The 27276-nt window shown below is 41.7% G+C and overlaps 1 protein-coding gene across 5 annotated transcripts in view; it reads left to right on the top strand.

Annotated features, from left to right (window-relative positions):
- The window catches only part of TTLL5 (tubulin tyrosine ligase like 5), a gene marked incomplete at its 3' end in the record, with an annotated part of 304702 nt that overhangs the window by 233034 nt on the left and 44392 nt on the right, over positions 1–27276 (top strand). For 3 of the 5 annotated variants that reach the window (XM_082648275.1, XM_082648274.1, XM_082648273.1), the window contains 2 exons: positions 15721–15803; positions 19809–19930. In XM_082648275.1, the coding sequence (XP_082504401.1) occupies positions 15721–15803; positions 19809–19930 (205 nt within the window). Of the gene's footprint in view, positions 1–15720; positions 15804–19808; positions 19931–27276 lie in introns of those variants that run through there. The other 2 variants (XM_082648276.1, XM_082648272.1) reach the window with 1 other exon arrangement.

The raw sequence follows: 27276 nt of genomic DNA, 5'->3' as shown, positions 1-27276 counted from the left end.
ACAACAAAAGCAAAAATAAACAAGTGGAGGGCTTCCCTGGTGGCACAGTGGTTGAGAGTCCGCCTGCCGATGCAGGGGACACGGGTTCGTGACTCGGTCCGGGAAGATCCCACATGCCGTGGAGCGGCTGAGCCCGTGAGCCATGGCCGCTGAGCCTGTGCATCCGGAGCCTGTGCTCCGCAACGGGAGAGGCCACAACAGTGAGAGGCCCGCATACTGCAAAAAAAAAATAAAAGAAATTTGCTAAGAGAGTAGAACTTAAATGTTCTCACCAAGGAGAAGGAGAAGAAAGAAAAAGGTAAGTATGTGAGGTAAATAACTAGATAGGGGAATCCTTCCACAATGCATATGTATGTCAAATCACCACAATGTACTTTGAATATCTTGTGATTTTATATGTCAAGTCAATAAAGCTGAAATAATTTTTAAAAACAAGAAAAAGAATTATATGTATCAAAACTTATATTTGAAATTTAGGCAAAGATGCACTCAAAGGTAAATTCATAATTATTTTCAGTGTTAAATATGGAAAGATTGTAGAGAGATTAACCAAGATACAAATGGCAAATTAGCGTCAACCAATATAGTGGTTTCAGCTGATTACAGCAGTGTCAGGTTAAAAAGAATTATGAGGACTTCTGTGAGCTCAGCAAGACAGAGTGCTGTGATAGATTAGTAATGTCTGATGTTGAGCGTAGTGAGTATGCACGCCACATATTTGTCATACCTGAACTAAGCTTCCATCTCTAGAAGTTAAAAAAGGGTCAATAAAACAAAGCTAAGAAAAACAGATCAAAGGAAATCAAGAAGAAAGCAATATAAACTGAAAAGCAAGCAGCAAAATTAGTTAAATCCAAAACCTTGTTTAGTTCGGGGTAGGGGGACAGGGAAGGAGAAAATAAGCACAGTTCTGCCAGAAAAATAAGAGAATTAAAAATAGAAGTTTTTAAAAGTAGATATAGGGGAGATTGAAAAATTATGAGGACACTGCACACAGTCGTATGCTACTAAATTTTTTAAACTGGATGAAAGATAATATTTTGAAAAATATGAACTATCAAAATTGGTTCTTGAATAAAAAAAAAAACCAAGTAGAACAAGGTAGAAGTTTTTAAACTATCCAAATGGGTTCTTAAAGAAATAGGGTACACACGTAGGCCTAGGAAGCAATTTTAAAATATCGTCTTTAAAGTAGTTCTTTGAACATTTTTCCTGAAATATTTGGAGGCTTCCAGCTGCCTGCAAAGTAAAGTTGAGAGTCCTTACTCTGGACATTGAAGCCCTCTGCAGTTTGTCCTCCGTCCTGTCTCCAGTCTGCTTCACACATGGCTCCATTCATTGTTCCTACCTGCTCATGTCATGCCCCCTGCACAGAATGCCCTTAACTATCTTGAATCTAAGTCCTGCCTTTTATTCAAGATCAGGTTCTAATTTATCATCTTGACACAGCTTGACCAGATGCCCCATTCTCAGCTCCTCAGCTGACTCTTCCATCTGCCTCCTTGTCTTATTTTTCCTTTTCATATGTGTTCTGCTTTTCGTTAAGTCTATTAGGGACAGATATCTTGTCTTCATCCTTTTATCATATATATACTGAATGTTCACTGCTGTGCATTGCTGTAAATATCGGTGATGACACCAGTGGACGAGACAGACATGAGCCCTCTTTTCATGAAGGTTGTTTTTGAGAGACAAGAGAGAAGTTCAGCCCCTGATATGGCTTATATTCATGATAAGTTCTCAGGAAATGGTAGTGAAGGAGGTGGTGGTGAAGATAGAGATGGTGGCACCGTAGTATTTTGCATCAAGGTGAATGCATCAAGGATCACTAAATAACAATTATCTCTTCGTTAGTTATTTAGACCATGTAGAGTAGTGTATGGGAGGCAGTAGAGTACAACTGCTAATATCCCAAGATTTCGAATTAGACTTGAATCCTGGCTCCTTTACTTAATTGACTGTTATTTAGGGATACCTCTAAGCTTCTGTTTTGTTATCTGCAAAATATTACCTACGTCGTGGAGCTGTTCTTAGGATTAAAGGAGATCGTGTGTTTCCCTGACATATATTAAGTGTCCATTGCATGCCGGTTGGTGTAGTTTGTAATTCCTGCTGCCGTTATTGTTCCCTGTTAAAAGAAATCTCACTTTTGTTGTTAGTAAACTGATATTCATAAGTATGATTTGGCTCTAGCTAGCCAGGCTATGGAAATTCACACACATTCTGATTTCCTGAACACTAATAACTCTAATGACTACTGAAGGCAAAGGCTTAGTTTCAAACAAAACAAAAGATTAGATTTGGACTTACTGACTTCCAGTCAAGTTGGCTCCGTAAGTTCTCACTTAGTATTCCGCCTCTGCTTCAAATAGCAGTGATAGATAAAAAGCTTAAAGAAGAAAAAAGAAACAAGGGAAGCATCTCCTTGGCCCCAAAGTGTACAGAAATGAATAGCAATCAGTGAATGAGGCTGAAGCAGCAAGTTTTCTGAGCCCTGCTGTGGAAGCAGGCGGTGGCAGCCTGGAGCTCAGCTCCTGTGGCATATTGGGGCCTGAGAGTACCCTACCCGAGAGGAGAGACTCCTTAGTAGAAAATAAAACAGTGATTTTTTTCAACTGGAGATGATGTTGCCCCCCAGAGGACATTTGACAATGTCTGGAGTCATTGGTTGTCATAATTGAGCGAGGGGGAGGGGGGGGAGGGGGAGGGGTGTTGCTACTGGCATCTAATGAATAGAGTCTAGGGATGCTACTAAACGTCCTGCAAAGCACAGGACAGTTCCCCGCAGCGAAAAATTACCCAGTCCAAAATGTCAGTAGTACCAAGGTTGAAAAATCCTGAGCTAAAGAATGCACTGGGCTCTTCTACAGGGAGACTGACAAAGCTGACATGGACCCACTGGCTGAGGCTCCATCTTTATATAAGGCTATGGGCCTACAGAGTTAGAAAGATAATGAAATACCCTTGCAACTGTTCATGTCTCAGAACTCACCTGGATTTCTATTTATCTCTGAGGCAGGGGCACCAGAATACCACTGTAAAGTCTGGTTCTGGACTGGGGTCAGGGGGACTGGGTAGAGGCAACTGTAAAATCTTCAGACAGGGAGGGGTGAGCAAGTAGGGAGACAAAGGGGGGAAGTGATTTCTATTCAAAATGAGCCTGCAAACCAAAATTCTAAAACGCATGAATAAATCTAATATTAAGAAGGATTGCCGGCAGAATCAGCAACTGGGCCATGAATTCCTTGCAGATGAAATTAATATTTTTGAATGGTCAGACATATTAGATCGTGTATCTAACAGTATCTTGTGGAACATGACATGTGACTCTGATAGGAATATCAGAAGAGAGAGCTGAAGGATAGATGAACAAGCAATACTTTAAAAAATAACATCATTAATCATTAGAGAAATGCAAATCAAAACTACAATGAGGTATCATCTCACACCGGTCAGAATGGCCATCATCAAAAAATCTAGAAACAATAAATGCTGGATAGGGTGTGGAGAAAAGGGAACACTCTTGCACTGCTGGTGGGAATGTGAATTGGTACAGCCACTATGGAGAACAGTATGGAGGTTCCTTAAAAAACTACAAATAGAACTACCATATGACCCAGCAATCCCACTACTGGGCATATACCCTGAGAAAACCATAATTCAAAAAGAGTCATGTACCAAAATGTTCATTGCAGCTCTATTTACAATAGCCCAGAGATGGAAACAACCTAAGTGTCCATCAAGAGATGAATGGATGAAGAAGATGTGGCACATATATACAATGGAATATTAGCCATAAAAAGAAACGAAATTGAGTTATTTGTAATGAGATGGATGGACCTAGAGTCTGTCATACAGAGTGAAGTAAGTCAGAAAGAGAAAGACAAATACCGTATGCTAACACATATATATGGAATTTAAGAAAAAAAAATGTCATGAAGAACCTAGGGGTAAGAGAGGACTAAGGACACAGACCTACTAGAGAATGGACTTGAGGATATGGGGGGGCGGGAAGGGTGAGCTGTGACAAAGCAAGAGAGTGGCATGGACATATATACACTACCAAACGTAAAATAGATAGCTAGTGGGAAGCAGCCGCATAGCACAGGGAGATCAGCTAGGTGGTTTGTGACCACCTAGAGGGGTGGGATACGGAGGGTGGGAGGGAGGGAGACGCAAGAGGGAAGAGATATGGGAACATATGTATATGTATAGCTGATTCACTTTGTTATAAAGCAGAAACTAACACACCATTGTAAAGCAATTATACTCCAATAAAGATGTAAAAAAAAATAAAAAATAGCTGAGAATTTTCTGGAACTGGAGAAAGATATGAGTCCTCAGCTAAAAAAAAAAAATCATTTCTTGTACCAAAATAAATGCACCTCTAGACACATCATAGTGACAGTGCAGACCATCAAGCATAAATGGGGAGTCTCATGTATTATCTGAAAGAAAATTCACTTTAACTACAAAGGAAAACAGAATACCAGCATTCTTCTCTTCAGAAGTAATAAGTGGCAGAAGACGAGAGCTAATAGCTTTACAGTGTTGAGATAAAGTAACTTTGAGTCTAGAATTTTATATATAGCTAAATTGTCATTCAAGAAAGAAGGCAAAAAATAATAATAATTTGAGGGCTTCCCTGGTGGCGCAGTGGTTGAGAGTCCACCTGCCGATGCAGGGGACACGGGTTCGTGCCTCGGCCCGGGAGGATCCCACATGCCGCGGAGCAGCTGGGCCCATGAGCCATGGCCGCTGAGCCTGCGTGTCTGGAGCCTGTGCTCCGCAACGGGAGAGGCCACAACAGTGAGAGGCCCGCGTACCGCAAAATAAATAAATAAATAAATAAATAAATAAATAATTTGAGATATTCAGGGTCTAAGAGTATACCACCCATGGCCTTCACTGAAAGAAGTAGCAAAGATAAAAGTGAACACAGAATAACATGAAACAGTGAAGTGCAAAAATTTTATAAAATGTCTATAAATGTTAGTGACTATAAAAATAATTGTTGGTCTTCTTTAAGAAGATAAAACACATTTAAGACAACAACAGGAGTCAGGGACAAGAGTAGTCAGTGGATAGTAAATGTATAACAGATCTGTGTCAAGTTTAAGGACAGGACAGAATACTGAATGGCTTTATACTTTCTTAGAAAATAATAGCTAAATAATTAATATACAGTCTATTGCTTTCAAACCAACAGAGGAGAAGAGAAGGGAATGTAGAAACTCTGTGAATCCAGTGGGAGGCAGGAAATGAAGGGGAAAAAAAGCAAAGGAAAAAGATGGTAAATGGAAAATTTAAACTAAGATAAAGTAAAACACATGTGTAATCACAATAAATGTTAACAGATTATACTCTTGTATTAAAAGATAGATTACCAAATTCCATTTTTTAAAATGCTCAGTTATAAGCTGCTTAAAAGAGACATACCTAAAGTAAAATCTTGCAGAAAAGTCAAAGATTGGAAAAAGGTAAACCATGCAATACTAATTAGAAGGAAAACTAGTATATCCATAGATAAAATTAAGCAAACATCATTGATAGGGATAAAGAAAAGCACTTGTATGCACTTAACATAACTTCAAAATATATAAATCAAAAGCTAACAAATTATTTAAGAGAAATTCACAAATTATCATGGTGAGTAATTTATTTAAATATACTTCTATCATTAACTGACAGGTAACTCAAACAAAAATTTCTGAAGATTTTGAATATTTGAAATGGAGAATTAACAGTTTGCTTTAGTAAGTGGCTTTTAATCTTTTTTGACCACCACTCATAATTTAAAAATACATTTTATATGCAACCCAGTAAAAATATCTCTATGTATATGAAATAAAAGTTTCACGAAATACTACTTCCTATCCTTTTAATTTATTAATTATTATTTTGTTTTCACAGACATTATGCACTGAAGCATAATTACACATGAAAACACTTGAGAGAGTGTACCTAGTCCGTAAAGTTGGGGATGATCCTATTTCTCTCACTGGGATTTTAAACTCTCCCTAGGATATGACACTTTGGAACTATAAACTTCGTAGAACAGGTGAAGCCATGGAGGCCAGAACAGTTCACACCAACTGACCCATGGTCATAACACCCAAGGGAGAAGAGCCGTAGTAATTGTTCATGTTCATTCAGGCTTACCCAAATCTTCCTGACTGGATCTCAAGTGAGATAGTATAAAGTGCTGGCTCCTTCTTTATTGTAGAGTTTGATATTTCAGTCTCAAGGTGTTATTTCTAAGACTTGAGAAGCTAGATCTTGCGAACAGCCTCGCGAAAGAAACGGTACTGGGTTTAAAGAAAGACTGTGATGTCTGCTCTAATCTAAAGACTTGTGTTTTAGAAATGACTTTTTTTTTTAACATCTTTATTGGAGTATAATTGCTTTACAATGGTGTGTTAGTTTCTGCTTTATAACAAAGTGAATCAGCTATACATATACGTATGTTCCCATATCTCTTTCTTGCATCTCCCTCCCTCCCACCATCCCTATCCCACCCCTCTAGGTGGTCACAAACCACCTAGCTGATCTCCCTGTGCTTTGCGGCTGCTTCCCACTAGCTCTTTTACATTTGGTAGTGTATATATGTCCATGCCACTCTCTCACTTTGTCACAGCTTACCCTTCCCCCTCCCCATATCCTCAAGTCCATTCTCTAGTAGGTCTGTGTCTTTATTCCCGTCTTACCCCTAGGTTCTTCATGACCTTTTTTTTTTTTTCTTAGATTCCATATATATGTGTTAGCATATGGTATTTGTTTTACTCTTTCTGACCTACTTCACTCTGTATGACAGACTCTAGGTCCATCCACCTCACTACAAATAACTCAATTTCGTTTCTTTTTATGGCTGAGTAATATTCCATTGTATATATGTGCCACATCTTCTGTATCCATTCATTCTTTTTCCTTTATTCTGCTCTGCAGTAGTTATTTCCACTATTTTATCTTCCAGGTCACTTATCTGTTCTTCTGCCTCAGTTATTCTGCTATTGATCCCTTCTAGAGAACTTTTAATTTCATTTATTGTGTTGTTCATCATTGTTTGTTCTTTACTTCTTCTAGGTCCTTGTTAAACGTTTCTTGTATTTTCTCCATTCTATTTCCAAGATTTTGGATCATCTTTACTATCATTATTCTGAATTCTTTTTCAGGTAGACTGCCTATTTCCTCTTCATTTATTAGGTCTGGTGGGTTTTTATCTTGCTCCTTCATCTGCTGTGTGTTTTTCTGTCTTCTCATTTTGCTTATCTTACTGTGTTTGTGGTCTCCTTTCCACAGGCTGCAGGTTCGTAGTTCCCATTGTTTTTGGTGTCTGTCCCCAGTGGCTAAGGTTGGTTCAGTGGGCTGTGTAGGCTTCCTGGTGGAGTTGACTAGTTCCTGTGTTCTGGTGGATGAGGCTGGATCTTGTCTTTCTGGTGGGCAGGTCCTCGTCTGGTGGTGTGTTTTGGGGTGTCTGTGGCCTTATTATGACTTTAGGCAGCCTCTCTGGTAATGGATGGGGCTGTGTTCCTGTCTTGCTAGTTGTTTGGCATAGGGTGTCCAGCACTGTAGCTTGCTGGTCATTGAGGGAAGCTGGGTCTTGGCGTTGAGATGGAGATCTCTGGGAGATTTTCACCATTTGATATTACGTGGAGCTGGGTGGTCTCTTGTGGACCAGTGTCCTGAAGTTGGCTCTCCCGCCTCAGAGGCACAGCACTGACTCCTGGCTGGAGCACCGAGAGCCTTTCATCCACATGCCTCAGAATAAAAGGGAGAAAAAATAGAAATAAAGAAAGAAAGAGGATAAAATAAAGTAACGTAAAATAAAATAAAGTTATTAAAATCTTAAATAATTATTAAGAAAAATTTTTTTAAGTAAAAAAAGAAAAAAAAACGGACGGACAGAACCCTAGGACCAATGGTGAAAGCAAAGCTATACAGACAAAATCTCACACAGAAGCTTACACATACACACTCACAAAAAGAGGAAAAGGGGAAAAAATAATATATCTTGCTCTCAAAGTCCACCTCCTCAATTTTGGGAAGATTCGTTGTCTGTTTAGGTTTTCCACAGCTGCAGGGTACATCAAGTTGATTGTGGAGCTTTAATCCGCTGCTCCTGAGGCTGCTGGGAGAGATTTCCCTTTCTGTCCTTTGTTCTCACAGCTCCCCGGGTTCAGCTTTGGATTTGGCCCCACCTCTGAGTGTAGGTCGCCTGAGGGCGTCTGTTCTTTGCTCAGACAGTACGGGGTTAAAAGAGCAGCTGATTAGGGGGCTCTGGCTCACTCAGGCTGGAGGGAGGGAGGGCTACGGATACGGGCTCCTATCCTTTTTAAAATGCTGATTGTGTCTCCTAAATTGATTTTACAACCCCGTTATGAGTCACAACTCACAGGAAAACATTAATAGCCATGCACAGACTCCTGGGCCCAAAAGGGATAATATACATTCTTTTAAAGTATACGTGGAATATTTATAAAACTTCAGCACATACTGTGTCACAAATGAAGGCTCCACCCATTTCAAAACATCAGTATCACACTCTGTAACTATAATAAATATACTTAATTTAGAAATAATAAGATAGTTTTTTTTAAGGCCTATGTGTTTGAAATTTTTTTAAAATAGGGTAATAGTTGTTAAAGAGGTAGTCATAAGGAAAATCATAAAACATTTAGAACTGAATGGCTATGAAAGTATGACATATCAAATTTGTGGGATAGCCAAAACTACTCGAAAGTAAATTTGTAATCTTAGATACATTTATTACAAAGACAGGAAGGATTGAAAATCAGTGAGTTAATCATTTAACTTGAAACGCTATAAAAGAAACAACAGAGTAAATTAATAAAAATAAAATAATAAAAATATAGAAATCACTTAGAAGAGCCTGGCACACGGGAGAACATGAGAGAACAGTGCCTCAGTCAGTGTCTGGCACGTTAGGTGTTCATTAAATACTTGGTGCAGGAATGAATGAAATTGACAGCAAACAATAGCGAGGCTTACCTCGCAATGACTAATAAATAAGAAAAAGAGAAAGTCCCACATAAATAATATTAGGGATGAAAAGGAATGTACCAAGAAATATGATGGATTAGATCATGTGTAGTATGTTTATAAAATGAGTCCTGTGCACCACTACTACACACAAGTTGACCTCACTAAGTGTTTCTTTTTTTTTTTTTTTTTTGCCGTACGCAGGCCTCTCGCGCAGCCTCAGCGGCCATGGCTCACGGGCCCAGCCGCTCCACGGCATGTGGGATCTTCCCGGACCGGGGCACGAACCCGTGTCCCCTGCATCAGCAGGCAGACTCTCAACCACTGCGCTACCAGGGAAGCCCACTAAATGTTTCTTGAATTGGTTTTGGAACCAGACCCACATTAACAGTGTTCTAATTGTTATTTGCTAAGGAGTAACATGTTAGCTTCTGTTTGTGAAATGCATATGTAATCCCTGGACAGGATTACACAAACACTTGTGTGCACGTAGGTATGTTGTAAGGAACATTATAAGACATTTAATCTGTGAGTAAATGTTCACTAAGAAAAGTCAAAGTCTTTTTTTTGGAATTCAGTTCTTTAACCTAACTTGCATCTTAGGATCTCCTCTGTCCTTTGAGAATTGAAAAGTGGTTGATTGTCACCGGTATTTTACAAAAATGATCAAGTTTGAGGGTTTTTCTTTTCAGGACCTTCACAGATGCCACCGTGGCCACTTGCCACACCCTGACAAGATCAGCATTTCTCGCTCTACTCTTTCTGTAAAATCTTGAGCATTTTCCTTTTGTATGTCCTTCCTTCTACAGAAGGGTCGTCCCTGATGTGGTGACATGAATCCAAGATAGACTTTCACTAAATAGAAAACTAGTACCTCTGTGTTAGAGATGTGGAAAGCCTTGAAATATAGCACCAAACCACAGTCAACCTTGTGAAGTAATGAACAAAACAGATCTTAAAGAAAGAATATCACTTTCAGGAAAGCTTCCACTGATTAAAATAATGGCCTGGGGTGGGGTGTGGGGAGGAAACCACAAATAAAGGAAATACAGACCCATGAAAAGACACATCACCCTTACCAGCAAAATGGATAATGGGGGTTTTACTCATTATAACCCTCCTTGGTGATGGCATGTTATATAGACCTGCTGTATGGTGTGGTCTTGATGCCAGTGGAACTGCTAGCCAGCCATTTGATCAGCTTGTATTCCCTAAGTAGAGACTTGCACTACAAGAAGTCTTTCAAAATAATAAATGCAGTATTTATTAAAGACAATATTTCCACTTACAGAGATATGATTTGTTTGTAACATATCATTGAACAACATCTTTGAAAGGCCCAGAAGAGCTGTTTCCCCTCAATGCCCATATCAGGATCTTTCTTGGGCTGCAGGAAAATGGAAGAGGCAAGAGGAGTAGAGAGAAATGGAACAAGTGAATTGAATTCTGGGTTAGGAAGTACGTATTTAATTTTTAAGGAAACTCTTTAGGTACTAGCTATGAACACGTCCCAAGGAAAGTTCCTGCCTTCATGGAGATGTCACTGTTAATGGAGGTCTTCTAATTCTTCATTGCCACTGTATATGGCCACATATCTTATTTCAGTTTTTAAGTGGCTCCGTCAATCAGGAATCCTGTCCTTCAGCAGCTTTTGATGATTAGAGACAGTTCACCTGCAGAGAAGGGTCTGAACTAAGCCCATGACCACAGCTGAGATTGTAGTAAGCCTCTAACACTCAACCTTTGACTACATCTCCTTTCCGTCTCCTAGAACTTGCACCATTTCCGAGAATAACAATTAAGGAAAACTACAGGATCAGATAGTCATACCTAGCACTCTTCTTGGTTTGAACTCTAACTTTTGTGTGATATAACATTAACGGCACCTTTCTCATCCCATCTTTTCAGTATTTCTCACTGCAAAACTCCTGAACTTTTTTTTTTTTTAATTTATTTTGGCTGCTCCAGGTCCTAGCTGTGGCTTGCAGGCTCTTAGTTGTGACATGGGGACTCTTAGTTGTGGCATGCGTGCGGGATCTAGTTCCCTGACCAGGGATCGAACCCAGGCCCCATGCATTGGGAGCGGGGAGTCTTACCCACTGGATCACCAGGGAAGTCCCTGCATACTTTTATAACTCATTTTTCTGAATTCATCTTTAGCCACCTCTTTGTATTCCATTTGTACTGTGATCAGAACACCACAGGTAATGTAGCTGCATCCAACACACATTTAACTTTGCACATTCAGCTATTCAGAGAGAAAGAGAAAGTACAATTTCGATAGTGGCTCATTCTACTTGATATTCCCCTCAGGACAAGATGGGAGATGCATGCTTCTCTTATAGGAAGAGCATCCCACTGTACTATGTGTAATTCTCATGCTTAAAGACGCATATTCTGTGTGACAAGCCAGCTACTTCATTTGGTGCACAGTTGAAGAAACAGTGATTAATTCTGATGCTGGCAGGGAAAAAAGGTGTGTATTAGCTTCATTAAGAGACAGGTTGTCAACCTCAAATGAGACCTCTCTTCCAAAGGGAGTTTAAGAGTAATTTTGACTGATTTTGATTTCTGACTGGTAGGTTGCCAATAATTACCTTTTGACTTCAATAGCAAATCACTGTTAAGTTGCAAGTTCTGAATGTCTGTGGTCACTCTTCTACAGTTTAGCACCCACAATGCATACTGAATTAGAATCAATGAGTCATCCAACTTAATATTTTTATGTAGACAGGCTTATAGTGAATGCAAAGATTGTCAATATTCCTAAGTAAAAATAAAAATACTAGTAATAGTTAATATTTATTTAGTCCTTAATGTAAAACCCAACACTGTACTAGGATGTGCTTTACATCCACCATCGTATTTAATCCTCAACAACCCTATGACGTAGGTCCTGTTACCTTAATGTCAAAGCCCAGTAACAGACTTAGAAACAACCAAGGGGGGTACTTCCCTGGTGGTGCAGTGGTTAAGAATCCGCCTGCCAATGCAGGGGACACGGGATCAATCCCTGGTCCTGGAAGATCCCACATGCAGCGGAGCAACTAAGGCCGTGCACCACAACTACTGAGCCGCGTGCCACAACTACTGAAGCCCGTGTGCCTAGAGCCCGTGCTCCGCAACAAGAGAAGCCACCGCAATGAGAAGCCCAAACACCACAAGGAAGAGTGGCCCCCACTCGCCACAACTAGAGAAAGCCAGCACACAGCAACAGACCCAACACAGCCATAAATAAATAAATAAATTTATTTTTTTTAAAAAAAGAAAAGAAACAACCAAGGGGACATATACATACCTTTCTATGTAACTACTTCCTAAAACACAAGTACTTTCAGGAAAGCAGCAAAGAATCATTGCAGAAGCAGATCAGCAAGTGCAAATTAACATACAGCCTCTAGACAAGCGATGTTTTAAAAGTTCTCATTTCGGAGTGGTTTGTCCAGAAGTTGGAACATATTTTCCCAAGGAAATGATGTTATCACAGCAAAAGCATATTTACCCATGATGTGCCTAAAGTTGTAATAACATAAACCCAAACCATTTTGTGTACCAGTGTCTCTATGGAAAAATTTACTCTGAGTTTCCCCTTGGACATCTGTGGACACATTTCTCCTCCACTGGGGAGAAGGGGACCTCGTGCGAGAAACAGTAGGACCGTTCAGAATGTTCAAAGTCGGAATCAGCAATGGCTCCTGAGGCCTGTGGTGGGAGTTGCTGGAGGGAGGAGGATGGAAGAGTGAGTAGAACTGGGTACAAAGGGGACACAGGGGCAGGAGATCTTGGGTAAGGAAGAGGAGGAAGCCTATAAAGGTGAAGGGTGGGAGAGGAATTCCAGAGAGGAGAGGAGAAAGAAGTCACTAGCTCTAAGTCCCCAGGGACTCTTCACATGCCTCCGGAAGCTTTCTGTTCCCTGCCCGTATTCTACTGCCTCCAAAATGTCGCCTGCCTGCTTCCCTTTTTACTGCTAACGCTAGGGCTTCCTCCAGGACACTGAGATCAGCCCCGTAAGTTTTCTTGACTTAACTTCTCCTAACACAAGTGAATGGGCCTTTGGGTTTTTTAACTTTTATAAAGGAAAGAGCACATGCTAGGCCCTCCAGAACTTTGCCTTTTTCACTTGGACCTGGAAGCACAAATATCGGCCTACAGATGCTTTGGATGTTTTTTGGGGTCCATAAGGGGCTTAAATAAATTGCATACGCATTCCAGATGTAGCTCTCCGAGGCTGAGGCTTGGGAAAAGGGAAAAAGCCCTCTGCTCCTTTCTCTTCTTTTTGCCTCTGTGGTTCCCCTGTCCTCAAAGCGAAAGTGGAAAGGAGTGGGCAGCGCCCGGATCGAGGCTCGCTAGAGGGGAAGGGCTGTGAGACAGTGTGATCCTTGCATCGCTGCTGGGGTGTGTTCTCAAGTGGCACATCTCCGTCAGGGGTGTAAGGACCACCTGGGCACCTAAGCCTCTCCCGGCGCTTCCCATCCCACCTTCCTCTACTCACCAGTCAGTGTTTCCCTGACTTCTCTGGTGATATGAATCACCTGGGCACCTGGGGAGCTAAAAAAGCCTGAGTTCTCAAGGCCTATCCCAGACCACTGAATCAGAATCTCCAAGTGAAGGGCCTAGAAAGCTGTGTGATTGACAAGCGAGCCCAGGTGACTCCCGTCAGGGATGTTTGGCAAACACTGCCTGACTAACCACCACCCATGCGCACACTCTGATGGTCTTTAAAGTCTCCCAGGACATTCTAAGCCCCTTTCTGCCTCAGAATCATTAGATGGACATTTCTTCTCCGTGAAAGGCTCTTTCCGGTTCCCTGCTCTTGGCTAGTGCCTGCTTCTCCTGACTTCAGGACGTGCCTGACGCACGATTTCCTCAGAAAGGCCATCCTTCACCACTCTCCTCACCATGTACACAACTAATGGTTTTTATTTAGTTAGTTAAAATTTCGTTTATTTATTTATTTTAAATTTTTCATTCATTTATTTATTTATTTTTGGCTGTGCACGGGCTTTCTCTAGTTGCGGCGAGCGGGGGCTACTCTTCGTTGCGGTGCACAGGCTTCTCATTGCGGTGGCTTCTCTTGTTGCGGAGCACGGGCTCTAGGCACGCGGGCTTCTGTAGTTGTGGCACACGGGCTCAGTAGTTGTGGCATGGGAGCTCTAGAGTGCAGGCTCAGTAGTTGTGGCACACAGGCTTAGTTGCTCTGCGGCATGTGGGATCTTCCTGGACCAGGGCTCAAACCCGCCCTTGCGTTAGCAGATGGATTCTTAACCACTGCGCCACCAGGGAAGCCCTATTTATTTATGTTTTGAAGAGGTTTTTTCTTTTGGCCGCACAGCGTGACTTGGGGGATCTCTGTTCCCTGACCAGGGAGGGGTTGATCCTGGGCCACGGCAGTAAAAGCCTGAATCCTAACCACTAGGCCACCAGGGAAATCCCTTTCTCCTCACCATCTAAATCAGGTTCCCTGTTTCATTCTCTCATAACACCTTGTGCTTTTTCTCCGTAGCATTTATCACACAGTTTGTATCTTATGGATTTGCCAAATGCCTACCTCCTACCTAGCACCAAGCGCAGGAATGCTTAATAAGTATTTTTTGCTTGAGTGAGTAAATGGAAAAGTAGTGTTGGGCGAAGTTACTACAGGTTGGGTTGGATGCTGCTCAACAAATAAAGAACCGAGTATGAGAACTTGAATCTCCCAGGTAAAATTGTTACATGTCAGCTAAAGTCAAGGGAGATGGGCCCAACAAATAAGTGTATTAATGGGGCAGTGGGTGAGATTACTTCAAAAAATATTTATTAAGTACCTAGTATGTGCAAAATGCAATATTAGGAGCTATGGATACAACACTGAATGAGACTGAACGCACATTCTAGCAAGGATGACAGCTGTTAAGCAACCAGTTACACGGTTCTATAATTTTGGTAAATGCAATGAAAGAATGACAAAGCTGTAAGAGCCTATAACAGGGAGACCTGGCATGGTCTGTAGGGCGTCAGGCCAGTCATAGAACTTCTAAGACAAGTGGCTGGGGAAACTGTGCCCAAAGAATCTAATATACTCTGTCCTATCTCTTGTCAACGGTGGCACGAGGGGAGGTGCCTCTGTATATGGCTTCTCAGCCTCGGCACAGCTGACATCTTGGACCAGAATATTCTTTGTTTTGGGGCACTTTCTAGTGCACCGTAGGAAAGGCTTAGCACCATTCCTGGCCTCTACCCACTGGATGCCGTAGGCCCCGCAGTTGTGACAACCACAGATATCTCAACATCACCAAGTGTCCCCTGTGAGAGGGTGGGGGGAGGAAGCAAAATCTGCCCCCCTCCCTCCCCCAGTTGAGAATCACTGCTCTACGTGAAACTTTTTTTTTTTTTAATGTCTTTACTTATGATTTATCCAAGTCAATACCAGGAACTTAATTTATTCATTCAGTAAGTATTTGTTGAATGCTTAGGCACTGGGGACACAGTAGTGATCAAAGCCCGTGCTTTCTTGAAGCTGTGTTCCAATGGGGAGAGATGGACAATAAATTTTAAAATATGTAACATTTCAGAAGTAGGGGATAGGTTGGTCTTAGAAGTTCTTTCTGATAAGACGACATTTGACTTGAAAGAAGAAAGGGAATGAGTGGCAACACCAAAAGCAAGAGGCAGAGCCATTGCAGGGCTGTAGTTGACCTCACCTTTCTGTCTTCAGGTCTAACCAAGCTGCTTGTGTTTCAGAGCGTCCTCCACAGAAGGGCAGCTGGACGGACTCCAGAGCAGCCTTAACTCTGCAGCCTTTGTGCCCATCACCAGCTCCACAGGTCAGTTCCAGGTGGGACAGCGGGCAGGGTCTGGGCCAGCAAGTTCTCTCCTGCCTCTGAAGAGAGCTCCAGCTCAGAGAACGAAGCATCCAGGCCTCTGGAGCACTGGCAAGTGGGCATTTTGTTACTCTCTTCTTCCAAATGACAGTGACATTTTAGGATGAAATGGTTTTCCAGAACTAGTTTGGGGTAGGCAAAATTTCCCCGTCTGGTAGAATGTCATCAGATTTGCAGCATTTAGTAAAAAGCCTGTATTTGACTGGTGTTCTACTGTTTCTATGGTATTTCCACATGTAGTATCTCACACTAAATCCTCACCACAACCCTGTGAGGTATAGCTTTGTCACCTCCACGTGAGGAAACAGAAGCTCAGAAAGTCAAGGGGCCTGTGGGAGACGATCCAGGCATGCAGAGCTGGAGCTGTGGTCTAATCTGCGTCCTGTCATGCTAATGTCAGGTTGCCAGGTAGTTGCTGAGGACCTCAAGCCTCTCAACATAGAAGTCAGGCATCATTGGTCCAGGGATAGTTTTCTGTGAGGAATAATTCATAAAAATATACTAATAGGTAATCAGAAGACTGAAAGCAAATCCACTTGGATTCAACTCCACAAGTGTTCTTTTTTTTGAGCACCTCCTGTGGAGAAAGTAACATGCTGGGCACTGGGGTGCGTAAAGGGTGAACTAGACAGTCCCTGCTGTCAGGGAGCCTAGAGGCCGGGAGAGAGGGAGGTCGGCGGGAGCCTGCTGTGTGGGGTGGGGAGGGATGTCTGGCACTGGGGACGCAGAGAATGACAACAGACAGCCTTGGCGCATCGCTGTGTGCCAGGCACACTTCTGAACGCTTAACGTTTGTTCACAAAGCATGCATATAACGTAGCAGCTGTAGTCCTCGTTTTACGGCTGAAGAAATAAAGACACAGACAGATTATGAAACGTTATCTCAAATCTCACAGCTAGTGAACGGTGGAGCAGTGTTTGAACCCAAGGGCCAACCTGACCCCGGCTCTTTAGGGGTTGGGGAGGACTTCCTAGAGGAAGAAGCATCTAAGCTGGGGTTTGACTGTAGACAGGTCAGCCGGGAGAGGGGAGGTGCGGGGTGGAAGGAGTTCCAGGAAGAGGGAACAATGTGGGCAAAGGCCAGTTGAGGGAAGGGGGCAGGTGGTGAAAAGGTGCTGTGTTCAGGGAGCCCTCGTCCTGAGGACTGGGATCTGAGCCGGGAGCGGCAAGAGAATAGGCTGTAGAGGTAGCAGGGCCAGCCTAGGAGCCGGGGAGGGAACTCGTTCTTGAGAGCAGTAGGGGGCCATCGAGGAGCTTAAGGGCAGGGTGCGAGGGTGTGTGTGTGTGTGTGTGTGTGTGTGAGACGTAATACACCTTCAAATGATTACAAGATCGCTAAGGAGCCTGGTTAGTTTGACTGTATTATGGGGATAATTCCATATACCTCATAGGCTTACTGTGAGGTTTAAAGGAAGCAGTATACAGAGAAAGACTCTATAACTGCACCCAAGTCAGGTAGTAATGTGAAAAGAGTATAAAGATCTTGTTTTCCACTTAAACTCTTTGAACCTGAATTCCAGAAATATTTGATGGGAATATAAACCCCCCTTTCCCCAAAAAAAGAATTACTAGAAGATGGTAGTTATTTTTGAGGAAGTGAAATCTCCGCCTTGGAACTCTTATGGCCTGAGAACTGAGCGGCTAGGAGAACCGTGGACTAGTTGCAGGGTTCCCACGAGAGACGGCTTTTAGAGCCTCTGTAGCTCTTCAGATTTGCTGAGGCTGGCGACGCTTCCAAAGCTGAGGAGATCCAGGAAACCTGCGTATTTCATTTGTGTGTCTAATTGATACATTAAGTATGGAATTGAACTCTTTGCATGCACTCTGGGTGAGCAAGTTGGAAATTTGAGGGACAGGTGGGTCATACTTTCAGCATCTTGATCATGAATTAGTGTTTACCGACTGTTGACGGTACTTAGAAGCTTTTGTAACAGTTGTACTGAACTTGGTATCAGTATAAAACCACAGAGCAAGGAGGAGTTGTACTTCTCCCTGGCTTCTAATATCTATCTTTTCTCCCTGCTTCTACCTTAAGGTAAGTGCAGTATTCTTCTCACCTTGTTTAGGTAGCCTGCTGTTTACTGCTGTTGTCTCCAAATGACTCTGGGCCTCTAAAGTCCTTTGAATTTGTTCCTCTTCTGTGACTTTCCTGGTGTTCCTGATACTTAAAGAAATGCTGATGAACATGATGTAGCAAGGTTCAGGCACTTTCCATACTTCCCAATAAATGTTTTACCTTAGCAACATCATAATAACTAACCCTGTTAGAGTCATTTATAGAGCTAGTAAATAACTACCTGGCACTTAAGTGTTTTACCTACAAATTATGTTTTTCTTTATTACACATAGATTTAAAGGTGTTATTCTAGGGGTTTAGAAGCATGTCCTTTAACAGGGAAAAGGTTAGGTTGCTATTAAACACATTTTTCTTTAAACCTACAAGAAGGAAGAACAACCCCTAATAAATCAAAACGTTTACACATCTCTCTGAGAGCTGGGAAGTTTTGCGTGTATAGGAATCACTAGACTGACTATGAAAGGTATTTAGCCCCTGTCTGGTCTGGTTAACTCAGTTATTGAGTCCGTGAATATAGCAAAAGTCTGCTTCCTGACCCCTTGACCCATCTTTAAGTCTAGCCCAACCAGGCCTTCAAGCTGTGCGACCTTGTTCGTCAGATAGTCTGAATGAGATAGATAGTGGTTCATCCCAGGGCGCTGTTGAAAAGCAAGTCAGTCCTTTCCCGCTGATGGTGGCCTAGTGCGTTCTTGTTACTATGAACATTAAATGAGGTAGTGAATGGGAAAGCTCTTAGCAGAGTGCCTGGAATGCTCCATGAGTGTTAACTTTCCTTGACTTCCCTACCTCAGGCTATATATTCTGTGTTTGCTATAGAAGGGGAAGGTGTAGAGTCAGCAAATTTGGAAATCTGAGAAGGAAGCTGGAGTGAGGGCCTTTGGCTCAAAGCCAAAGCCATTGGCCTTCCTTCTTTATAACCATGGTGTTCTTCTTGAGGTCTGAAGTGGTGATGGTGAACTAAAATAGCAGACAGCAACAGATTAGATAACTGGCATTTCTCTCATGCTGATTTGATGGTGTAAACTACCATTGTTGTAGGGCCTGAAGCCATACCAGCTGCCCTCATCCCAGCCACTTAGCTTATGCCTAAGCTTTTCCTGTCCTGGAGCCCAGCCTCTATATGCACTCCACCCAACTTTTTTTTTTTTTAAGCTCTTGTAGATCTATAGTTGGAGGAAGGGACCATACCACCTTTTGAACACCAATGCTGGATTACATCTACAAGGAGTGAGAAGCAGTGTCCCGCGTTAAGCGTTTATCATTTCGGACCCTGGTAAAATTCAGGGTAGCTTTATGCTCTTTGCGTGGGGACAAGGCAGCAGCACGTCAGTGTGCCTCTGCCTGCCCATTTCGTTGTCTCTAAGTGAGACAACAAGAGAAAGGAACTTATTTTAATATAAAGTAAACCCAGTGGAGCCCAAACCCTAAGGATCTAGAAATCACTTTGACTTTCAAATGAAATTATTTGCCTGGCAGCTCTCAGCAGACTGACCTATTTTCACTATCAGATTCTTGTTCATTTCACATGCGTTGTATAGTTGTTGGAGATCCCGGGTGGATTTGGAGTATAATAAATTAATAATAAAAATAAACTCTTGAGATGCTTGCCCTAGTGTCTTATACCCTTTATTGCTCCCAAAACGTTCTTCTCTCCCCAGAGTCAAAGAGACAAGAATTTGGGTCTACTACCCACTTTTAATGCTGTTAGAAAGCAAGAGAGAGAGAGGATGGATATGATGTTTGGCTGGCAATGGCGCGCCAGCATCGGGGAGAATGATGATCCCCTAAAGTCTAATTTTAGATTTGACCTCTTGTCCTTTCAGCCAAGATTAAATAAAGTGTTAAGTGGGGATTTTTTTTACATTTTTCAGGATCTTTGGACGCTCCCCAAGTTATTTTTGCCAGATCCAAACCCTTGCCCACACAATCTGGAGCCCTTGCTACAGTTATAGGACAGAGAAAATCAAAGTCGGTGAAGTCAGGGCCAATTTAAGGTAACAGTAAGAAATAAGAGCATTTTTTAAATTATAACTTGCTGACTTTACGCCACAGCAAGAGACTTAATAGCTGTCAAGAGAAGTGATATTTTCTCAAAATGACAAGGAAATTGGCATTTTATAAAACCAAAGCTCAGAAGGACTCTCCAAATCTGTGGGTCCAACTACTGCTAGCTTGCTTCTATGTTGACCTACCAGTAGGTGGCACTGTGGCAGTAAGAAATTTCCTTCCTATTATGGAGGCATTTGATGAAAAGTATGGGGACATTCAGGCCAATCAGAGAAAGAAACTAAAGCCAAAATTGAGTTATTCACAGGTAAAATGTAACAGACTATACTGAAAAGCATGACATTTGAAGATCAAATTACAATTGCATCTAAAGAGAATGAATATTTTTTATTAAAGATATTTATTATTAAAGAAGGCTTTTAGACTACCGTTGGATAGTTTGTGAACTGGATTTTCAGCTAATGGGAGACAGGCAGGGAACACATTTTTTTAAATTGTTTTGTGAGATTGATTAAGCTTCTTTCTGAGTTACTTAATATAAGCATATACTATAATGGGCAGCAAAACGAACTATAAACCCCATCCTACCACTCATCCCAAAAAAAGCTCCTACATTAAAGAAATGGCCTGACTTTGATCATGTGAGGCTGTACCCACACTTCATCAGTGCTACCCCCAGTATTTTGTTCCCAGCTATCGCCTTCAAAACTTTCCAGAAAATTCAATGAAACTGCAAAGTTTTGATGATTTCTTTCCTCTTTGCTCTACCCTACACACTAAAGCATTAATGGCACACCTGCTATGAGCTTAATACTCTTCTTACCTCTAGGGGAATATTTATAAACTTATTTGAGAAGCATTATTCATCAAACTACCCCAGGAGAGCAAAGGAGGGAGGAAAATTATTTACCCACCACAGGATTCATTTACATTGGACCAGAAAGCTTCAAATATCTTTCCCCAGCCCATCTAAACTCTTTCCAACAAGGAATGAGAAGAGAGAAGGGAACACCAAATCCATGGCTTGGTCATCTACCTACCAAAATGTACCAGAGAAACTGAAAACAACCAGAGTTGCATTGGTAATACTTCACCAATGGTCCTTTAATCCTGATACTAAGCAGCCTATCTGGTGATGTGTTCATCACTAATAACATATATTATAGAAAGCTAAAGCAAGAAGGTCAATATTTCCTTCAGGAGACTGGCAGCCAGAAGAATGAATATGACATCAAGCTCCAAACCAAACCAGCAGCCTGCCAAGAAGCACTAATGTCCGTCCGTTTCCAGGACTGTGAGACTTGGACTTGCCTCGGTTGTAATATCACTTTCCTTGAACCTATTTCACTAGTATCCCTTACAATCCACCCAGAACATTACATGGCAAAATAGGATCATCAGCAAAAAAGCCTTGGGAAAGAGCCCATCTCTCAACACTTAAATCTGTGTTGCAAACACAGCCCCACTGAGCCTGAGCTGTACATAAAGATGGGGGATGCTGTATTGAGGTGGTGAGACCACATGCTAAATGTGTGTGAACCCAGAGACAGTAGGTGCAGCATACTGCTGGGAGACTCCAGGGGCAGGCCTGGCAGATGGCAGATGGCAGTGGGCTGCCTCTCCTTGATCAGGGGAGTTAGGTAGTTTACAAAGTGAAGAGGCAGAACCCCAGAGTCCACAGCCCATCACCCAGATGCATGCTTTATTTTTGTTTAAATGCAGTGTAGACAGAATCACTGCTTGGGCAGAGACCCCTTCATCCCATCCACAGTCATGAATGAATGTCACCACCAGCTGTGACAGTCCTAGAACCTCTTCATATATGGGTTTAGAGAGGCAGTCGGGTTAAATTCAAGGATTTGACATGTGTTTGCCTAGCATGTTATATATAAGACTGACAAAGCATCAGTTGTTCTTATCAAAAAATGAGAGGTGCTGAAGGATATTGGGGACTCAAGACTATTTAAGACCCCCAATATGCTGCCCCAGGCAAGTGTCGTATTTAAATATATGCATTATTCTGTGTCTTCTTGGATTCTTTATTGTCAATTTGACATCCATTCATCACAGAGTCAAGTATCTTAACTATACTTTCTGTATTCTTGTTGCTTTGGCATTTGGGGACCTTACAGACTGCCCCTGCCAGGCGAGCTAATTCCTAAAGATAATAACAACTTGCCCACAAGCATGCCTTTCACACACAAACCAGCCAATCCTACATTTATATCCCCGACCACCTCCTTATCTAACTCTCACATGGCAAGTCAAAATTTCCCTTGCCCTAAATCACTCCAGCGCCAGGAGCCAGGCAACTAGAGACCACCCCTATAGCCCAAAGCCCGCCCGAATTATTTAAACTAGCCAGTCCTAAGCTGTTTACCCTGCCCTGCCTAGCCTTTCCCAAGGAAACCCCAAATAAGGCTCTGGCCTAGACTTTCCCCTCACTCCTGTCTTCTGTCTCCTGAGCACGCTGATGTTTGCCCCTGTGACCCTGCGTGGCGTGCAGTGACCCCCTCTCTGGGACCTGCAAGTAAAATCAACTTCTTCCTGCCAGGCCTCGTTCTTACATCCTCCTTGGCCGTGCGGACCGTTGCACACCATACCCGACATGTACGTTCTTAGAACAGACATCAGCAGGAAGAATAACTTTGATTTGTAGTACAAGGAACCAGGAAAAAATCTGAATCAATTAGGTTTGTATCACCCAGTTCTAAGCAACTGGTCACAGTACTTACTTCATTATAGGCTGTATTGCACAAGTGATGTTTTAACAGTATGTGTTTTGCTAGTCTCAGTCTGGCTGCAGCCACACAAGAAGGATGTGGATCCCTCTACATGGCAAGATCGCCTGGCTGCCAGCCATTGAAATTTCATGCTTTCCTGTCCTGAGGCCTCTTTCATTTCATTTAGTAACTCTTTCTACATTCAGCAACAAAACTCAAACATAGCTGAACAACCTGGTTGGAAATGGGGGAGGAAACAGCCTGGATTTCAGTTTGTGGGGGGAAAAGGTGGGTACTTCTAAGAACCCACCCAAAGGGAGTTCATTTGCCTTAAAGAAAACCAGGGAACTCTATTTCTGAAACAGATTAAGAAATGGACTACTGAGATAACATCTGAAAACTGATATTGTCTCTTGCTGAGCTGGCAAAGCCCCAAAAGAGGAGTGATGATTCTTCAATTGTTAACAATTACTACTTTGTTACTAAGAGACAAGGGAAGTGCATTGGCTCCTTTCTCAACTTACATTTACGTTACAGAAGCACACGTGCCTCCTGGAAAAAATGCCTGGCACCGTGCACTGTTGGAGCTGTACCTGCCACGGCATCTTGCAGCAGATTTGTGCTTCCTGTGTAATATCCATTCACTTTGAGTGGAAAGAGATCCTGTTCGTTCTTGTAGTTCTGAATTGGGCAAGTAACCAGTATAACGTTGCCTTACTCTGGGAGTCTTTATACTTATCACTACAAGTTATCAATCTATACTCTGTGGTTATTCATCCCATGAACCCACACATCATGCTTCTAGCTTCAATGAGATGCTTGTTATAGGGACATACCTTTGCTTTACCATCCTTTTATCCGTAGGACATAATTGCCCCTAAAAGTTCTAAAGAAAGAAAACAGCATGCTAAGCCATGCCTGTCTTTGGAAAAAACAAGTTTTGCCCATGGAAATATTTACAGCTCTGCTTGCCTGATCTGTAGAATTTGAACTGGGTCGCAAAGAGTGTAGGTAGGTAATGCAGGGCATGGAGAAAGGTGACTTGCAGCATATTGCCCTGTTGGCATGATTGGCATTGGTATTTATTCTGTATCCTTTCCAGTTATGATTATAAGGCAAAAGACTCAGATTCTCTTAAGTCCCCAGAATGAAGAGCATCACTAGTAAAACAACAGTCTCCTGTAGTTCTTTGTTCTTGCCTTTTGCACATGCAAGTATGTCCATTTAGGGCTTCTGTAAGTATCAAGGAGCCCTCTTCTCTTGAAACTTAAACCCAGGATAACTAGTTATGTGATACCAGAGAGGAGCAGCTTGAATGTGTGGAATGTCCCCTTAGCTACATCAATAAAACATAGCACGTATCCCCAGTATAAAATGGGGATATACCTGGGAAAGCCGACCTGGTCGTAAGAGGGTGTGAAGAGAAAAGTCAGCTGGTTAGAAGTTGCTGTTTTAGTGTTACTTGTTTGTTGGTTGGTTTTTGTTATTGGGTAGACAAATCACTCTTTGTTTTATATCAGCTGGACTGAAAAATGACTTTGAGGTTTTTCCCCCCCGCCATTCACTTCTAATTTGCTTCCCAGGGAAATTAAGACATGTGACAAGTCCAAAATGAAGATATTTTGGAATTTGACAAGCTATTTTTTAATTTCTTCATGGCTGAGCTGCAAATTTTATTAGATAATGATTTGTTTATAGTTACTTATCAGCCATTGTAATGTGCAATGTTTAGAAATGTGACTTCTCTCAGGCGTTCTATTTTATATTTACTCCTCCCTTCTACTGTCCTCCAGTGTAAGTCACCATCATGCATGGTACATATTCTTACCCTCCTCTTTTTATGCAGAGGATTTGGGTCGTCTACAATATAGCCTTTTGATTGTTGAGACGAGAGATACCCTCAGTTTACCTCTGTTACCGAAAGTTACATAAGCACAGGGAAGAAACGGTCTCAAGAACCAGACCTCGTGAAAATCTGCAACATTACTTGGGACAGTTAGCAGCTATAGTGGCTAAACAGCGAGTCTGTTAGTCCATCCTATGACCAGTTGCTCGGCAACTGGCTTCCGTTGTTCCCAGGTTAGCAGCTCTGCCATACTCATGGCTCGACCTCTCTGTGGGATTCTTTCTCTCCCCACTTTCTGCATTCAGCTTTAAAAGACAGAATCAAAATATTTTCCATTCATTCATCCAGCAAAGTGTCACTGGTGTGCAGAACAAAAGGTAGGCGGCTGCTGCCTTCCAGATGCCAGGCTGCTTCTGCTGTTAGCACGATCATGTGATGAGAAGCTGCCAACGTATGCATTTCTGGCAGTTTTCTTCAGGTGAGACTGTAGCTAGGCAGGTACAGCATAGACTTTTCATCTCTAGCAGAGTCTTAAAATATAAAACCATGTGCAATAGAATAATAAAATATAAAGGGAAAATCAAGGCCAAAAAAAGATATTTCAAAATTTCCAAATATGAGACCAAAGAAAATTACTATAATTGAGGTTACATTTGGTTCTGAATCTCCTAACAACCAGGACAAAAAGGGAAGTGTGATAAATAAAAGTATATAGTTCTCATTATAAAGAAGGGAAAAATACTCTGGGGGAAAATTAAGCTTTTTCCTAGCTCTTACTCCAAAAGAAGTATTTTCCTACTTTAGGTAGAGGACACTGAATGAAGTAATAGTGCCCTCAGCAACCTAACATAACAGAAGTAGGTCGTCTTTCTTGGCATGACCAACATGAAGGCAAAATATTTCAGTGCAAATCAATGAAGACGGTTTTGTGAAGGACAAAACTAACGTAACCTTAGTTTCTTTGTGGTCCAGCATAATCCAAGGGTAAGATAATTGGTTATTTAGAGGACTGGATGGATTGCATGTGCCTTAGACACCCCGAAAATACAACTTCTCTCAATTGATTGCTTAGTAAGAGCTCGCTGTGCTCTTAGGCAAAAGCCCGGACACCTAGTCTTCTACTTTACTGGTTGAAGATGCATCTATATGCTTTGGAAAGCAGGTGACACAGGTGACATCTTGTGAAAACCGTGGAAGCTAAGCGGTAGTCTCACCCCAATCGTGCGGCATATTTCTTCTCTGTGCCTTTATTTGTATGTAGAGTTTCCTGTGCCTGCACACCATTGCCTCCTCTTGCCCATTCGCATGCCCAGTCTGATAGAGACACTTTCTGACTGTGCTCCAATGAAATTCTGATTACCTCTACTGTGACACTTACAACACTCTAGTATCCTTAGGGATTACTTGACTGTTTCCTCCATTAGACTGTAATTCCCTGGAAGGCAAGGGTCAGCTGTGATTTGACTCTGAAACCCCAAGGCTTAGCATAGTGCCCAGCCCATAGTAGGGACTTAAGAAATTCAGATCGAATAGATGAATGAGTGGATTTTCATATTTCTTTCTTTGTGTATTCTTTGGCCATATCTGGAATACCTATCCACATATGCAAATGCTTCTTATCCTTTAAGGATCCAGTTAAGTTTTGTCCCCTCCAATAATCCTTACTCACATGATTCCATGTATCTTGCCATGTTTTAAATCCCTAGAGCACTTACATTTTATATCACAACAATCAACACTTCACTGTATTTTGTCATCTTTTATCACTACTTACTTCTAGGGTGAACTGTCTCTTCAGTGTGACCAGAAACTCCTTGAAGGCAGGATTACGTTCTGTAAATTTCTTAAATTCCTAGCAACATCTAAAATACTTCATTACTTTGTAATACCCGCCCTTAAGAAAAGAATACATAACACACATAAAATTTTTCTGGAAAATAGTTTATTCCCTCTATTCTTCTGGCTTCAAGTAAAATGCTTAACCTCAGAAGATGAAATCTTTCAATGAAAATTTCACAAATAATGCATTTTATTATTAAATAATCTTCAAAATTAGAATCACACCTACCTTATAAATTACCTAGTATTTTAACCTATTTCTGGCAATATTTTAAAACTACTTCCTATAAAATAAAGAATGACTGGTCATTACCCTTCAGATAACAACCTCATACACATTCATAACCTTGCTATATTCTGTTGCAGTGAAGAATTCAGGATAAAGATGTTCTATTTTAGACCACATCCAAGGATCTCATTATAAGGGAACAAAGTTAAAATGAGGTTTAGTTTTTGAAAAACATTATCCTTCAGCTTTTTTTTTTCTCTATACCAACGAATTGGGGCACTTTAACTTTATCACACAGATTAGGTTTTGCTTTTCAAAACTGAACTGTCTTTTTTATTCTCTCCCGAGCTCTCCATGAATTCTTCAGGCTCCTCTTAAATTGTACAGTACCTGAAACTGGACACTGTACCCTAATATTAGAGCTCTGCCTAGTATTGATTATAGTTTAAAATTTATCATTATGGTTCTGGAGTCATATGTTACACTTTTTATTTGTTTGTACTATGTTCTCGAAAACAAAACTAAAGTTCTCTCGACCCTTATTACCTTTCACCTTCCTTCCTTCCTCTTCCTTCAAGTTCAGTGCCGTATGGTAGTATCACTGTCATCATCAGTTACAATACCTAACTTTTGTAAGAATTCCAGTGTAAACTAGGAAGAGCATAACTCTGAAGTTAGCGTGACCTGTCTGGGCT

Source organism: Grampus griseus (genome assembly GCF_964374135.1).
Source record: "Grampus griseus genome assembly, chromosome: 2".
Lineage (NCBI taxonomy): Eukaryota > Metazoa > Chordata > Mammalia > Artiodactyla > Delphinidae > Grampus > Grampus griseus.
Note: the sequence above shows the minus strand (reverse complement) of the source record. Positions and strands in the feature narration are given on the sequence as shown.